General features: G+C 31.5%; 3 protein-coding genes and 1 pseudogene across 4 annotated transcripts in view; 3 read left to right on the plus strand and 1 right to left on the minus strand.

Moving 5' to 3' along the window:
• LOC101499154 (transcription termination factor MTEF18, mitochondrial) overlaps nt 1–4,522 on the plus strand; it is a 5,142-nt gene extending 620 nt beyond the window's left edge. Inside the window, exons 2-4 of one of the 2 annotated variants that reach the window (XM_012711789.2) lie at nt 133–1,420; nt 1,809–1,956; nt 3,859–4,522. In XM_012711789.2, the coding sequence (XP_012567243.1) occupies nt 133–1,420; nt 1,809–1,893 (1,373 nt within the window). In that variant the 3' untranslated portion in view covers nt 1,894–1,956; nt 3,859–4,522. Of the gene's footprint in view, nt 1–132; nt 1,593–1,808; nt 1,957–3,858 lie in introns of those variants that run through there. The other variant, XM_012711790.2, reaches the window with a different exon arrangement.
• A 3-nt stretch (nt 4,523–4,525) lies between these two features.
• On the plus strand, nt 4,526–6,260 carry LOC101495316 (oxygen-evolving enhancer protein 3-2, chloroplastic-like). Its single transcript, XM_004515316.4, has 3 exons — nt 4,526–4,937; nt 5,398–5,693; nt 6,036–6,260. The coding sequence occupies exons 1-3, from the start codon at nt 4,622–4,624 to the stop codon at nt 6,132–6,134; spliced, it is 711 nt and encodes a 236-aa protein (XP_004515373.1). The 5' UTR covers nt 4,526–4,621; the 3' UTR covers nt 6,135–6,260.
• Nucleotides 6,261–9,575: 3,315 nt separating this feature from the next.
• LOC101509032 (actin-related protein 4-like) overlaps nt 9,576–17,191 on the minus strand; it is a 25,270-nt gene continuing 17,654 nt past the window's right edge. The window contains exons 15-16 of the mRNA XM_073363688.1: nt 9,853–10,013; nt 9,576–9,728 (exon numbers count right to left, since the gene is read on the minus strand). The gene's annotated coding sequence lies outside the window, so the exon portion shown is untranslated. The remainder of the gene's footprint in view (nt 9,729–9,852; nt 10,014–17,191) is intronic.
• Nucleotides 11,855–16,879, plus strand: LOC101495860 (actin-related protein 4-like; annotated as a pseudogene).

The following is a 17,191-nucleotide window of genomic DNA, read 5'->3' on the forward strand; positions in this document are numbered from 1 at the left end:
TCCCTAAGAAAGTTGATAAGTTCTTAAGGTACAACCCCATTAATGAATTTGAGTTTTTCTTTGAAAGTATTGGTATTCATCATACCCTTCTTTCTCCTTTGTTGCCACATAACAAGTTCTTTTTTTCTGAAGATGGCTCTCTTCTTGATTCCGCTTGTGCGCTTTGTGAATTTGGGTTTCCTTGGGATAAGCTTGGTTTGCTTTATATGGAGAGTGGTTTTATGTTTAGGAAGAGTGGTCATGAGTTAAAGGGTAGTCTTTGTTTGTTGAAAAGATATGGTTTTTGCAATGTGCAAATTGTTGGGATATGTTTGACTTTTCCTTTTGTTTTTGGTGTTGAGGAAGGGAATTTGGTTGATGAGATTGATGGGTTGCTTTCTGATTTGAGATTTCTGTTTTTGGATTTTGATTTTGCTGCTTCTGTTGAAAGGAATGTGAATGTTTGGCATGAGGTTTGTAGGAAAATAAAAGTGTTTTATGATTTGAATGACGGTAAAGGGGAGATAGTGGAACTCATTGGAAGGAATAAACATGTTATTCTTGAACATGGAGAAAAGGAATTGATTGAAAAGGTTGAGTATTTTTGTAGATTCGGTGTCAAGAAGGTGGAAGTAGCTCGGTTGATTCTACAAGGATCGGAATTGTTGAATCTCGATTTGGAAACGCCGGTGATTAATGTGTTGAAGCTGTTGAAACACATTGGAATGAGCTCCCAAGGTGTTGGGGATGTTAGGAAGAACTATGCCCATGTGTTGGGAACAATAAAAATGGCTAATCTTCCCAATGTGATGAAGGCTATGGGTTTACATGAGTGGTTTTTTGATAAAATCAAAGATGGAAATCATCGGCTGTTAACGAGTTATATCACAAGCTATCCCAATGAAGATCATGATAAAGGTTATAAAAGTTGTTTGAAGACATTTGATGATGCAAGGACGCCAACTCACAATATGAATAAATTGAATTTCATGCATGCTATAGGCTTTGGTGAAAATACTCTCACCATGAATATCTTAACTCACATGCATGGAACAAGTGAAGAGTTACAAAATAGATTTGATTGCCTTCTACGTTTAGGGATTGAATTCTCAAAGCTGTGTAAGATAATAACAAGGCAACCAAAGATTCTAAGCCAGAATCCCGAAATTCTAGAGAAAAAGATTAATTTCCTCTGTCAGGAGATGGGAAACTCCTTAGAGGTTTTGGACACTTTTCCAGCATTTATATGTTTCGACTTAGAGAACCGAATTAAGCCTAGGTTCAGATTCCATATGTGGGTTTTAGAAAAGGGTTTGTCTTCTAAAAACTATTCCATTGCAAGCATGATTGCGACTAGTGACAAGAATTTTGTAGGCCGCGTTTCTAGAATTCACCCGGCCGCCCCAAAACATTGGTTTGAGCAATTCTATCCCAAGAAATTGTGAGCTTGATGATAATATTATTAATGTTGTTGTGTATGAACTCCAGCATTATTTCCATTCAATCTGTACAGATATCAAACTTGGTTACTTCGCATCATTTGGAGTTGAACACTAACCTGTTAGATATTGTTTGAAAACTTGTGACGGAGTTCTCTTTGCTTCGTGATGAAAGTGAGACATCAAAATTTATTTTCAAACATTTTATCTTTCTTTACTTCAATTTCTACAACTCGATGTTAGTTCTGAGAGAAAGAAACCCCAAATTATGTGAACTATTACATGTGGTTATTCTAAGAGATTATATTAGAACTATTACTTATTATTACTTACTTCTTGCATCTGAATCAGTTAAGTCATATTTTACTCTTTGTTTCACCTTTTCAACAGTGTTGTTCTAAAGATCTGCAGAATCACGGCACTCATTGACAATGTCAAAGCTCCTTCAAACCCTCAAGTTGAACCGTTGAGGTAGAAGACGATTATTTGTTTTTGATCCATTTCTATTGCAGCTTCATGTGCAGTGCAATATTTCAAGGTACATGTGCAGTTCTAAACTTATCTTGTTTGTGTTTAGGGTGTGCTTATCTTTTTTTAGATGGATGGAAATTGTTTTAGGAATTTCTTATTTGCTGAGGTTTAAATTATGAAATAAACTTTGGAGGCAGTTCAAGAATTGAGACTTGTCTTTAGCTCTTAATGGAGTACTGGTTCTTTATTTTCTGAGAATTAGGAAACAAAAAGCATCTGTGTTAAATATTTGTGAAACATCTGTAGCTGGAATTTCAAAATTTTTGAAGTTGTTTGAGATTGTCGGTTTGGTGCATGTGATCAAATAATTTAAATATGGTTGTCAAACTAACTCTGAATCATACTTCAAAATAGTTTATTTGTAAACTATGGTAGATTTGTATATACTTATAGAATCACAAGTTTGAGGATGAGTGAATGAGTCTATAATATAATGGCGATTTTCTTGGGACACACACATGCCTATAATGACAGTGATATTCAGTAATTTTTTAAAAACTCAAAATGCTAAGCTGAATGATAAGGTTTCTTTAGTGCATAAAACATTAATCTTACATTTGTAGCATTCGACTACACAGATGCGTCTAAGATGCTCTAGCTTTGTTTCTCACTCTGTTTTGCACCATCCTTAAAATATAATGTAAAATCTCTAGGTTTGATTTGATTATTGGTTGGCTCAAATTGGTTTTCAAACTACATAGAGAAATTACTTTTCACTTGAGTTTACTCAGCTTATCATAGAGAAGCCTTGCATAGTTGAATTCGTGCTTAGAGAGTCTTTTGAACTCCTTAACATTGATAAAATGCATTAAGAATTGATTTTTAAGTATCCATAATTAGCATTACCTAGTTTAAATTGCAAAAAGCAAACATTGTTTGATATGTTTTACATCTCTTGAGCTTCCTTGATCAGTTCTTTGAGATCCTAATTCCTAAGCACTTCAAGTTGTATTCTCTCTTGTTATTGTGGTTTTGCTGTAGAGAGTGAGGTATCTCTATTGCCGTGGGATTTTAGGATACGAGGTTGTACTCAAGAATGTTGTAATCTCTTATTTATAGTGGAATAAAATCCTAAGCGTTTCTGGGGGACTGGATGTAGGTCACAAGTGGTTGGTAACCGAATCTGGATAAATCGCATTGCACTCCTCTCTAACTCTTATCTCTTCTATACTACATTTCGATTATTATTGTTTTGCATATTGCACATTATATTTTTATTTGTGAAACTAGTGGTTGAGTAGTTATTGTTATCATTAGTTCAATTACTTCTTCAAATGAGTAGTTTTTAGTGTTTTAACAAGAGTATCCTTCACATATTTGATAAAAGTTTTGCGAAAATCTTACAACTTAATTCACGCCCCTTGAGTTGCTTGGTAATTTTGGGGTAACAAATTCATTTACAAAGGCAATTTTATATGGCAGATTTTTGGCCTTCTGCCATCGACAACACTGCCAACATGTTGAATGAATCCAAGTCTAATGAGCTGGAACCTAGCTATACCAATTTGAACTTTCTGATTTGTCAATTATTTTGTCCGTCGATTTTGAATTTGTTATGTTTTATCGTGACGCTTGTCTGGTCTAGTTCTATCCAGTCTTAGTTGGATATCGAATATTAGTTGTTATGCATGCTAGATACAAGTTCTAATGATTGTTGTGTTGTCTTCTTGCTGCTTGTTTCTTCATTGAACATTCATTTTTTATAATAGTTATTAAGTTCTGTAACCAAAACAGCTTTAGGTTCTAGTTGTTATGTCATTGCAAAAGTATCACATTTTTCTTTGGTTTTGGAATATTGAGAGTAATTGACTAAAATGAAGATAAACAGAACATGCTATATTATTTCTAACATTCCTTATCTTTAGTTGAGGCATAACATTTAAATGTTTTCTAATGTTTCTGTTTGTAGGAGCTGAAGGGAAATATTTCGAATGCCTCCATTCATGTGCTTCACTATCTTTTAGATGAAAGAGAGAAGCTTTTATTGCCTTAAAACCATTATTATTTTGTATATTAATCACAATGATGATGTAGCTGGCAACCTTACCAATTTATCTCATCATTCTTTCTTATTTTTTGTTGTAAAGAAGAAACCATCTTCCACAAATTAAATGTCTCATTCAACTCTATTTATTTTTCATGTCTATGAGAAAACACAGATGTTATTTATGACAATTGAATAATTTACAAACAAATACTGCATGATAAGTGTTTGGTGAACATTATGCTAAATAAAATGATTTGGTACTTTTAAATATCCAAATAGGATACCTAATTTTTTCAAATAAATGTCAGCAATCAAATTATTCTATTTCCATTCATATTATGAAAATTTCAACTACAAGTAGAAAACCAAATCATTAATTAGCTTCACCAAATGACAAATTAATATTCAAACATGAAATCGACCAATTAATATATGTTAAATTATTGAATAAAATAATCTAGAAATCCACATGTCACACTACAAAAAAATCCAGAGTGGAAACACAATCAAGAAATATGATATGGTAGATGCAATATGATTGGTTGATAGAAGATCCAACTTATCCAAGTGGAAAATAGTAGATAAGGTAATGACTCAGAATCACACACACAAGAATGATCATTCATATATTCATATAATATCTTGAGTCTTCATTATTCTCATCACATTTATTTGTAGAAAGAAAATGGCTCAAGCTATGGCTTCAATGGCTGGTTGCATACGTGGCTCATCATCAACTCAAGCTGTTTTGGAAGGAAGTCTTCAATTGAGTGGCTCAAACAGGTTGTTACATAGTAACAACAACAGCAACAAGGTAACACGTTCTGCTTCAGTGGCAGTTAGAGCACAACAACAACAAGTTTTTGAAGGACAAAGTAGCAGAAGAGCAATGATTGGTGTTGTTGCAACTGGTTTGGTCTCAGCTTCTTTTGTTCAAGCTGTTCTTGCTGAAGCCATACCCATTAAAGTTGGTGGCCCTCCTCCACTTTCTGGTGGCCTTCGTATGTATTATATCCATTCCTCTTTAATTAATATTCTTTTCTTTTAAACTCCATTTACTCACATCATTATAGATTTTTTTCTTTCTCTAATTTGCATGGACAATTCAAGTAACAAGATACAACTTCAACATATACTATCATATATGTTCAATTTAAATCTTTCTATTTTGCTTTATTACGATTTTGGTCTCCTATTTCTAAATCCACTATTTTAGTCTTGCAATTTTCAAAGTGACTGTTTTCTCTCCTTATTTTGATATTTACTATTCTTTGTAATTGAATAGAAAATATGATATGTCACACACACTATGTCTAAATTACTAAATTTCATTTCTTATAATATGGTCCAGTAGTAAATTTAGCTAAAGAAGAAACAAGAAATTGGGTTGTTAATTAAGTCTTAGTTTAGTGACATAAAGAATAATGAATTTATGATAAGAATGGGAATGGTATTTGGCAGCTGGAACACTGAACTCAGATGAAGCAAGAGACCTTAAGTTACCATTGAAAGAAAGGTTTTATCTTCAACCATTGACACCAAGTGAGGCAGCACAAAGGGCTAAAGAATCAGCTAAGGAAATTGTTGGTGTTAAGAAGTTCATTGACCAGAAAGCTTGGCCATATCTTCAGAATGATCTTCGTCTAAGGGCTAGCTATCTTAGGTATGATCTTAACACTGTCATCTCTGCAAAGCCTAAGGATCAGAAAAAGTCTCTCAAGGAACTTACTGGAAAGCTCTTCCAGGATATCACCAATGTAAGTTCACAATATTAGTTTATCTGTGTTTTAAATTGTTGTCTGTGATAGATAGTTCACGAACCAAACTGAATTTGCAGCTCAGTTCGGTTAGTGAACTATTTTTCATGTCATCCTAATTGTCCTAATTGTGGTAATGGCATCGTCATGATTCTTGATAATGTAGAGAATCAGAGTCAAATGCAACTATTGTTGTTTCAATTGCGGTCACAATGTAATTGCAACAACATTAAAAACTACGATATTGTGTGCTAAATAAAAAAACTTAATCTCATAGTTCTATCAATTTAGGATTGTTAAAGATTAATAGGACTAATTGAGAGTTTAATTTTTTGTTCACAGCTGGATCATGCAGCAAAAGTTAAGAGTGCTCCAGAAGCAGAGAAGTACTATGCTATAGCTGTATCTACTCTGAATGATGTTCTTAGCAAAATTGGTTAATATGAATGCTTTTTTTGCTTTCTTTTTCTTGTGTAACCTTTGTCTATGGTTTTCTAAGATACTTATGTTATAATTTGCTATATGAAGAAAATCAAATGAGAGAAAATTTGCAATAAGCAAGCATGACATGCAATTCTTAAGGTTGTTTTCTTTTAGATTTTGAATTCCATATGCTGCTTCAGATATTCTATAACATTCTCCTCCTCCCTGGTCTTGAATATAAACAACATAAATGTTATATTGTTGATCTAAAATATAAGTAAATTTTAACTACTTGTTTTTTTTAATTATCTTTCAATTAATTTAAATTTTATTTCTTAATAATTCTGTTATTTTTATGGAATAAATTTCCAATTAATTCAATTACTTTCCCAAGAAGGGAATAATTTGACCCAAATTAGTGATAAACTTAAAAATTCTGACATCTATGACATTTAGTTAATAAGATTCAATATTGCAGTTAATGACATGTTAAAGCTGGTTGATTATACTAAAATTGGATAAGTTATTAACCATCCATTAAACTTCATAAACTACAATTTAACGTTATTAATAAAGATTATGATAACTCGTTAATTATATACAGAATTTCGTCAATGCCAACTTGGTAAAAAAAGTGCCATTTCAGCAAGGTAGATTATGAAATAATAGATTATTCTAAGCTTTTGTAATTAAGAAAATGCAGAGTACTGAATTATATATAATTGAAAATATTATCTAAATGTAGCTTAAATATCTATTCAACTTTTGTAATTTTTATATATTATTCTAAGCTTTTTAATCAATTAAGCAACATTATTTATGATTTATTAGTATTTTTAATATTTGTTTCATTAATATTTATTTCATTAATATTTATTTAATTAATTTTAAATAATTAAAGAAAAAATTAAGCAGAAGGTGGCATCTCCAAAATGCAACCATTAATTTTAACATAAAAATAAAATAAATAATGAATGGATAGTGACATCTTGGAGATGCAACATGTGTAGGTGTGAAAAAGAGCATGATGTTTGCATTTGCAGTAAAGTTAGGATCAATTTTGAGACAAGAAATAATTCAATCCACAAATCAAAACAACTCTAGTTAGTTAATAATTCGTTAAAAGAATCCATTTGATCATATCCAATTAAATTTAGTTTAGATCGACTAAGTTTTCGGTTGATTTCAATTACAATTATAAAAAAATATATTCAATTAAATATAGTTTGATTGAATAAATTTTTAATTGATTCTAATTACAATAACACAAAAATTATTAATACTAATATTAGTAAGTTGCGGTAAATTAATATATATGATGAAAAATATTACATATAATATACTAAAAAATATCATTATAATATAATAATAATTGATTATGTTTAAATTTGTTTTAGTAATTTAAAATTTATTAATTTAATTTATTTTTATTTTCTAAAACATATTTTTAAATATATTCAACATGCATACAACAATAAACATATAATAATAACATTATACTTGTAAATAATTCACATAAAAATTGACATATAGAATTAAAATAAAATATTTAAAGTTAAGGGTAATAAACATATTAAGAAAATATGAAAGCATTCTATAAAAATGTGAAAGTAAAAATGAGCATATGTTTTTTTAGAGTTATGTTAATAAGGGCTATTATTAAAAAAGACTTTTTTTTTTTATTAAAGATTAAACTAAGAATATTTTGTTAAGGAAACACAAAAGAAAATAAAAAATAATTCGTGTAAAAAATTTCACTTTTTATAATTTTAAATTATAAATTATATATTTTTTAAGATTATTTCCTTACATTGAAATTTTTGAAAAGTTTAATAAACATAAAATATTTTTTATATTATTGTATCATAATCAAGTACTACAATGATACTCATTATAAGAATTCAATCGGTCTTCTTTTGCTATTGTCAGAAAAATTTAGTAGAGTAATTAATATATTTATTTTATGTGTCAATGTTTTTAAATAACATATTCTTTGTCGTTTATATCCATTCTCCCATCGTACCAAAAGTTTTGTCGTATCCATACTCCCATAGTACCAAAATATCTGGCTAACAGAAAATATTCTGCAAAAAATATGTTAAATAGCTGTCACTATTTCCATTCTCACTCACAATCACCTTTCTTATTATTCACACCGTCATGCCTCCCAACAACCAGGATAGTGATAGATTCCAAAAGTTCATTTTACTGAGCACGAGTTTCTATAACATTAGTGGATGCATAATGCAATGCGTTATTCTGATGTTATTTAACGCTGTAGTCTCTGGATTGACCTTTAGCATGGTGTGCTCGGAATGCAATTTTATTCTGACTACTTTTTTTGACGTGGTTTCCAGCTTTTGGTATCATTGTTATTTTTCAATGGAAAATGATACTATACCAAACTTTGGATGTTTTTCATAACATTACCACTCTATACGAAGAGATAAAGTCTTTGTTGTTCGAGGACGACGCACCACTTAATTTCATCTCCAACCCGGTAACAAGCTTTCTCGAAAACTACTTCAACCGGATAATAAACTTTCTCGAAAACTACTTCAACTCGGTAACAAGCTTTCTCGGAAACTACTCTAACCTGGTAACAAGCTTTCTCGGAAACTGCTTCAACTAGGTAACAAACTTCTTCAACCCGGTAACCAACTTTATGAAAAAGTGTTGGAACAAGGTCAAGGAAATCGCCGGAAAAGAAGAGGCGAGGAGGAGATACTCTTCCGGTATCATGGTCTTTACATATTGTTATTTCCTTTTATTGTTATTTCCTTTGAATATTCTTCCGGCCTTAAATGATCTTTAGTTTGAAAATATTAAATGATCTAAAGTGTTAAATGATCTTTAGTTTGAAAATTAGTTTTGTTAACAAATTCAGTTTAAATTAGTGATTTATGTTTAAATCTTTTAACTTAGTCCAAACAACTATTTTTCTCTCTTGATTTGTACATGGCTTAATGAGTAAGGATAATTGATTTATATGTACTGAGTTTTATAAGACAATTAAAAAAAAATGATGTGATTTCAAAATGATTAATTGGGTAATTTATCAAAAGTCAAGAGTATGAAAGTTCTCACATTTTCATAAACAAGTTATTAGTTGTTGTGATTTAGTTTAGCTAAATTGCACTAATCTTTAAAAGTTTAATGTAAAAAGTGCTTATTAGTCAAATAATTTATTTTTTGGAAATAAAATATAAAATACACCACTCAAAATTGAATAACTACAAATGTACATACGATAAATTGAGTTAAAATATGATTTTAATTATTGTTATATTCAAACTACAACAACTTGACATTTTGTACTACACGAATAAATTTTTTGCTTTATAAAATTAGAATAATATACCCAAAAATATACAAGTAAAATAAAACAAATGGAAACCTATTTAAAAATATATACTGAGTACTTTTTTATTGAGGGTTGAATAATTATTATTAAAAGCATGCATCACAACAAGAGTTTATCAATTATGCATTTAATTTTATCATGTGAATGAATAGCCAGCCATTAACAACAAAAGATAAATCCATTGGTTTTCAAGCCCTACGTCAAGGTTCATGAGGAAACTGATATATGAAGCTCCATGCTCTTCATACCTATCAGAAGTGAATTTAAAACAATTTAGTGTTTAAAATTATCAATTATGAGAAAAACTTGGAAGCTTAATTTGACAATCGTGCGACACGGGGAAGGGGGCGTATGTTTGGGTGAGATAATTACTCGGATCTGGAGAACCACATTTGTTGAAAGGAACCAAGAGAAGCCAATATACTGCCTCCTATCCAGACATTGCTATAAATTCACCATCAAGCTTATCAGTTTATACTAAACATCAACAATCACTCGCCACACAAATCAGAACTTTGAGTCTTCTTCTTGACCTTGAAAGAAATGGAAGCATAAGTAGTTGCAGGGGAAGAAGGTAGGGAACAACTTTTACATGATTTTCTAAACCTAGCATTAACTAGACAACAAAATCTACATGGAAATAAATAGAAGACCCCACTGATAAAAATTAAGATAGTCTATACTTCATAAGTGCAAGTAGCAAAAATTGTGAACATTGTAAATAACCAAGAAAGAGGTCAAGCAACATGGAAACTCATACCCCTAACCAGGTTTGCACGGTACAACATATATTCTCTGCAGTAATTCCATAAGCAATTTCATATTTTGACGCATTCTCTCATAATAAGACTGAATGATTCCAGCGATAGAAATTAAAACAATTGCACAGGCAGCCTGAGTTGACCGCTTGCTCATTAAAAAATCATATATAAGTTATAATCAATCTTATTAAACTATTTAGACATTGAGTTTTGAACCATTTTAAAAGACAATCTTAATATATACAATTTTAATATATACATTCATAAGAGACATAAAATCAATCATATCAGTTATAACCGTATTCATAAAATTTCATTCAATCTTAAATTATTGCCTAAAAATGTTTATATCCTAAAAGTTGGAATGATATAGGAAGTGTTTGATTGCAGTTATCAGAAGCTATTGTGTATAAAAATAAATAGTCAATATGTTTTAAGTTTACTTGTTCTCAAACATTGTTTTGGTGCAGGAAAACAAGAGCTTCGAGTAGTTTTATTTTCCTCTTTCTTCTCATTTTTGTTCACGTCAGCACTGCCCAAGACTCTGTTGGCTTTCAAAATATGTTCTCCAAAAGATTACCAAGTAGGTTTTGTTTTCATCTCTAAGATTGTTTTCAAATTAATATTACCAAATAGTTGTTTTGAAAAGCAAATTTCCAAAATTGTTTTATAGAATAGTCTTCAATAAAAAAAAAAAAAAACATGAATACACTCAAACAGGCTTATAAATGTTGCTTTTCAGCTGAAAATACCCATAGCCACCTTATATGTTGATGCACAATTTTAAAAAACCATAGAGTTAACTGTACAAAAAAGAAACAAACTTGTTGAATGACTGAATTTACAATAAACCAGAGTAGTCAATGGCACGATATAACCAAAAGGGCAAAAGTATAACTGCAAAAGATTAACATCAACCACCAAAATCATAGCATTGGCAGAGAGAGAGAGAGAGATCGCACCTAAACCTCCTTTCAGTAGCATTTCCACTGGCCAATACTTTTACTCTAGCAGCCTGAGGGGATTCCTGCATCAGAAATGAAATTTTTGTCAATTTTTACAACAGCTAACCTTTCAGTTTATGGAGGGAGGACATCCTAGCCTTATAATGCTATAATTCAGACAGGGAAAAATAGCGGCAATAGTGGAAAAAATAGAATTTTAGGTTTTTTAAAATAATAAAATTTAAGATTTTGCATGAGTGCCAAACATGGCCTATTTTTATAATAGAAAAACTAAAGAGTTAGTGAGTATTACTCCTATATTCACTGTAATACGAATAACTTTCAATGCATAAGCTATGCTATGGCTCCAATTTAGTTATTTTGATCTCGATGCGGCCTCCACTATTTGACCGAAACGCTATCCGCTATTTACATAGCAGATTTTTGGCATTTCGCCATTTTCTGCAATCCGCTATTGTTGATAACACTGCTCCACCTTAGTCAATTCATGCTGACCTCTCCCTAATTCATACTCCTAACCAAAGTTGTCAATGTCGAGAGTCTTGGTAAACTCATGTAGCTTCCGTAAACTCAACTCGTAGAATCAACTTGTAAGAGTTTACCTAATGTTAAAATAATATATATATATTTATATAGTTAAACTGCACCGGTGCATGATGGTTATGTTCTTCAAAAGGTATTTATGTTTAATGCATCAAATAGAATTCACTTGTCATGTAATTGAATTGATTCATATTTTCATTTAATTAAACTCTATATTTAGTTTGTAAATAGTAATGGTACCATTACTATTTACACATCTTTTATCATATAGATAGTAGAAAAGGCATATACAAGGTTCACTGGAGAGGTTTATAGAAGGCTCGAGAGAAGAAAATATTTTGAACTTGTATTGCTTATAATTGAGCAATCAAAGATATGTTGTGCATGGGGTTCTTACTAAATGATTCTCTTCAATGTTTGCTTAAATTCACGGAGTTTTTTTAAATCTTATAAATCCATCATTTCAAATCCTATAAATTCTTATGTTATAAATCCATTGAATTCCAAATTACAAAGGAATATAGAAGTCTTTTAAAAAAATGTTATAAGTCATAAGTCATTACAATCTTGTAGTCTTTTAATATCTGCAAAACTTTTTTTGTGCAAAAATTGTCTTCTAAAATCTCAATCCCTCTTCCAACCAGATCCCACACACATGAGACAACAAAGAATTTCTTATTACTACCGATTTATGCCAAAGGTCAACTTTGAGTCCTTATCATTTTATCTTGTTTATAGATGTGCTCATCAAACATAACCAAGACAGGGTGTCATGAAACATGTTTTTTGGCATACTATATAGACTGACTTGGAGAGTGTGTGGAGAAGATATAAATGAATAGCTTGAGATAAGGAGATGTGCATTGGAAGCACACTGTTGTATAAGTAGAAGTAACATAGATATATGAAATGCAAGCAGGGCTGACCTAAGAGTGAGTGCCATAAGTTAAATTTGAGAGATACCTTTTTGCTTTAAGTTGAGTCCTTTTGCTTGCAGGATTGACAAACAATACTACCTTCTAAGTGAAAATTGGAGAATATACCATACCACAAGTCTCGTTTTTTAGTGTCTTGGGTCTATAAAAAAACAAGTGATATAGGCGAATGTCAACCATTGGATTCACGCATTGTGGATGAAATAGAAAAATCCTTTAGTTGTAAGACTAGCAATGCTGTAGAAAAAAAGTAGAGGTAGTTTCTATTGTAAAAAATATTGCAGAATATCTTAGGTGGTTTGGACATTTGTGAAGAAGATAATAGAAACATAAATCACCATCACCTGGAGGATAGTCCATTAGTTAGATGAAGATGAAGACCAAAGTCATATGATTTAGATATGGTTTATGGTAGGATATTATATATAACACTTTTTGATCATTGTAGCTGATCCCACCTAGATGGGAAGCTTTGGTTATTATGATTTTGTAAAAAAAACACAGATGATAATTAAAATTTATAAAAGAGGGGCCATGTATATGTGAGGCACTGATTTTTGCTCAGGAGTTAACAAACTAATGCTTCTTTATGTGTGCCCTGCTTATTCATTATGTCTTTCATTCTGCTTTACATAATTAAGATTTCAAGATCCCATTCTACCATGGCATTTATAATTGAGATTTGGCGAATACTGACCTTTCTTTCTGATCATATCTTCTACTATTCTTACAACACAAGGCTGTGGCAACATCTCCAATTGGAGGAGAATTTCTTACAGACTGCTTGATGAAAAGCTTGGAAAGCAAGGGTATTGTGGTGGGTTACGAACACTAAATATAATATTTGTCATTGGTCATCTGTGGTTAAGGCGCTGTAATTTTATCTGCTTGAGATTTCCCTTTTTTTGCTGTACAGATGAAACCTCGATATTCCTTTAGGAGAAAGGAAATTCGCCCGGGAGATTTTCAGGTATTATGTGTTTTCATGTTTGTGACCTGTTAGTAACATATATATTTTCTTCCACTTTCTTGCAATAATGTGAGTGTAAGTATCAATGATTCCACCACCCTGCCACCGCCTCCCACACAATAAAGTTGAACCTCGACAATATGGGATTCCAGACCCTGTATAAATTTCTTAAATGTTGTTCTGTTCATCAATCAATCAAAAGTTAGAACATTTGCATGTGGCAGTACACTACTTCTATGTGAATTGAGCTGATTAATTTCTGACCTGTTGTTACTTGAAGTAAGTAGGATCTGTTCAAATTGTTTTTGAAAAGTTATGCTAAGAAGATTAGTTTTAAACTGAAGGTATTAAAGAGATAATGGTAGCAACCAAAAATTCCATTGTTTTTTATTTGAAGTACATATGTAATCCCACGTCTATTATTGCCTCTTTTTAATCAATATTCAATTGAAAGAACTCTAGAACTTTCGGGGCAAATGATAGTAAGCAAAATTCCCATTGTTCTCTAATTCATGGCATTAAACTGACTGTGAAAAACCTTTCAATATGATTTTTCTCGTAATTGTAATTAACTGATGCTAAATTTTTTTATAATTTCTAAATCCAACAGACTGTAGATTTGGATTTTCCAAATACAACTGAAAGCTACAAACTCTACTCCCAGGTCTGTCATTTATCACATTATATCTCATTAATGTTTTGTTTTGAATATCTGGTAACTGTTTGCATGTGACAGAGGGTGATTGCTAGTGATGTCAAGGAATGCGTGTGTCGTGCTCCAGATACTCCATATGATGGTGTGTTCTCATGTCATAGAATGTTTTGAATTTTGTTGGTCCTCTGCTTGTTCTTTTAAAGACATTTTTGTGGAGACTGTCTAATTTTTATGGTGGCATTCTCTTTATTTCTTTTTTCCTCTGTACCTTTTTTTAATGAGATGATTTGATTTGTCGTCTCTTGTGATGTGATTTGCATTTACTCGTCTCTTTGCTTTGTGGTTGGTTACATGTGATTCATTTTCAATGATCTGATTGATGATAAACATATTCATATTTTTCAGTTAAGTCTATAGCTCTAGAAGATGCTTTTACCTTGACTGTAATAGAATTTATCCAAGCAGTTCATATATATGACATCCATTTTTCTTCTTTTATTTGTCAGAGAGTGCATATTCAAACATCCCAATGACCCCATATTAGCTTCTCCTGATGGCCAGTAAGTTGCAGTTATTCTTTCTCATAGAAATAGTGAGGGGGATGAATTGAATTATGTTTCATCTTGATAACACCTGTTTCTAGTATGTCCTGTCTTATATCACACCATAGATTATGGATAAACAAGAAGCAATAATTAGGCTATGACAGATTTAAGATTCCAGATGTTCTTTTCAATCCATCCCTGGCTCAGGTATGTGACCTGCATTGAAAAATGTGATTGGTTTGTTTCCTTGTGCATTTGTTCAGTTCTTTGTTGCAATATTAAGATGCTTTTTGTCTTGTGGCGATGAAATTACAGACAATTCCTGGCATGGAGAGCTTTGCAGAAATAGCTCCATCAGTCCGTGGGCTGCCTCAAATGGTAATGTAATTTATTAATGTGTTTGAGAGGTTTTGGCTGTTGTTGTTTAAGTATCTCAAATGGTAGAGCACAGTCCAATTGCTAGGGAGAGGTAGAAGGACCTGATCGAGGAAAATTATAGGCCAGACCATTTAGAAGGACTTGGATTTATATGGTCTGTCGTTAAACATGATTTGTGATATAAACCATTATGACATCATTTGATTCATGTTGCAGATCTCACCTAGTGGGAAAAGCTTTGATTGTAGTGATTTTGTTTTTGTTTATGGTTTTGATTTTCCTGTTGCTAACTGTTTTTACATTCATCTGAATATTTGCAGGTTATAGGAAGCATTAATAAGTGCGACGTAGACATTCGAAGAGAACTATTTAGCAGCATACTGGTAACACACTTTATTGGTTCCTTCTATCTCTGTTCCATTGTGTAAATATATTCACTCTAGCCAGACCCTATGTAGAGCTTAATTAAATTTAGCATGGACATTTTTTGTGTCTAAAACGAAAATGGATACACGGCTCGTATAACCCATCTCATAACCATTTTAATGAGAGTGTTTGTAGAATTGTAGGAGCCTCATGCTGTGGACCATACTATTAATTGAAAATTTGGATATATTTTAAGAGGACAGAATAATAAGCAAGATTATATAGTGTTTGACATCACATGCATTGAAACTCTTATCTTGGTGGGAATGTGTTGAGTTGTATTTTTGGTCAAATAACCTATACCCACAAATTCAATCAACATAACGACAAATTTTCATAGGTTTTGCCAAGTTATCTGTTTGATAGGTTTTGCCTTTTTGTTGTACTGAATAGTACGACGGAAGCATATCATACAGAATAATTTATCGGGTGATTTCATTTCAGTTTCAGCTTGTTGGTGGCACAGCTTCAATGCAACAACTGAAGGAACGCCTGGAGAAAGATTTGCTAGAGGTATAATGTAACTAATTATTTGTTGTTTATCTTATTTACTGGGTGGCAATTAGTAGCAATTCAGAGGTTGGTACTTGGGTTAAATACATATTTTTCAATTTATGTTGGTTTATAGTGGTAAATTCAAAGGTTAACATTCTTTTTTCTTTCAAATGCTTTTTCTCCATGTCTGAATTATAGCATTATAAGGCTAGGTTTGTAATTGTTGTTGTTTATTGTGTCTCTCTTTCCCTCGTTGTAAGATAGTGTGTTTATATATATATATATATATATATATATATATATATATATATTAACACTGGATCTCTTTGAAGTATATTATCAGGTGTATGCGATTGTATGTCCTCCCTCCATAAACTGAAAGGTTAGCTGTTGTAAAAATTGACAAAAATTTCATTTCTGATGCAGGAATCCCCTCAGGCTGCTAGAGTAAAAGTATTGGCCAGTGGAAATGCTACTGAAAGGAGGTTTAGGTGCGATCTCTCTCTCTCTCTCTGCCAATGCTATGATTTTGGTGGTTGATGTTAATCTTTTGCAGTTATACTTTTGCCCTTTTGGTTATATCGTGCCATTGACTACTCTGGTTTATTGTAAATTCAGTCATTCAACAAGTTTGTTTCTCTTTTGTACAGTTAACTCTATGGTTTTTTAAAATTTTGTGCATCAACATATAAGGTGGCTATAGGTATTTTCAGCTGAAAAGCAACATTTATAAGCCTGTTTGAGTGTATTCATGTTTTTTTTTTTATTGAAGACTATTCTATAAAACAATTTTGGAAATTTGCTTTTCAAAACAACTATTTGGTAATATTAATTTGAAAACAATCTTAGAGATGAAAACAAAACCTACTTGGTAATCTTTTGGAGAACATATTTTGAAAGCCAACAGAGTCTTGGGCAGTGCTGACGTGAACAAAAATGAGAAGAAAGAGGAAAATAAAACTACTCGAAGCTCTTGTTTTCCTGCACCAAAACAATGTTTGAGAACAAGTAAACTTAAAACATATTGACTATTTATTT

Source organism: Cicer arietinum, chromosome 7 (assembly GCF_000331145.2).
Source record: "Cicer arietinum cultivar CDC Frontier isolate Library 1 chromosome 7, Cicar.CDCFrontier_v2.0, whole genome shotgun sequence".
Lineage (NCBI taxonomy): Eukaryota > Viridiplantae > Streptophyta > Magnoliopsida > Fabales > Fabaceae > Cicer > Cicer arietinum.

Coding starts and splice junctions, on each gene's coding strand:
- LOC101495316 (XM_004515316.4), top strand. CDS start 4,622: ATGGCTCAAGCTATGGCTTCAATGGCTGGTTGCATACGTGGCTCATCA. Junction 4,938..5,397: donor TCCACTTTCTGGTGGCCTTC/GTATGTATTATA, acceptor GGTATTTGGCAG/CTGGAACACTGAACTCAGAT. Junction 5,694..6,035: donor TCTTCCAGGATATCACCAAT/GTAAGTTCACAA, acceptor TTTTGTTCACAG/CTGGATCATGCAGCAAAAGT.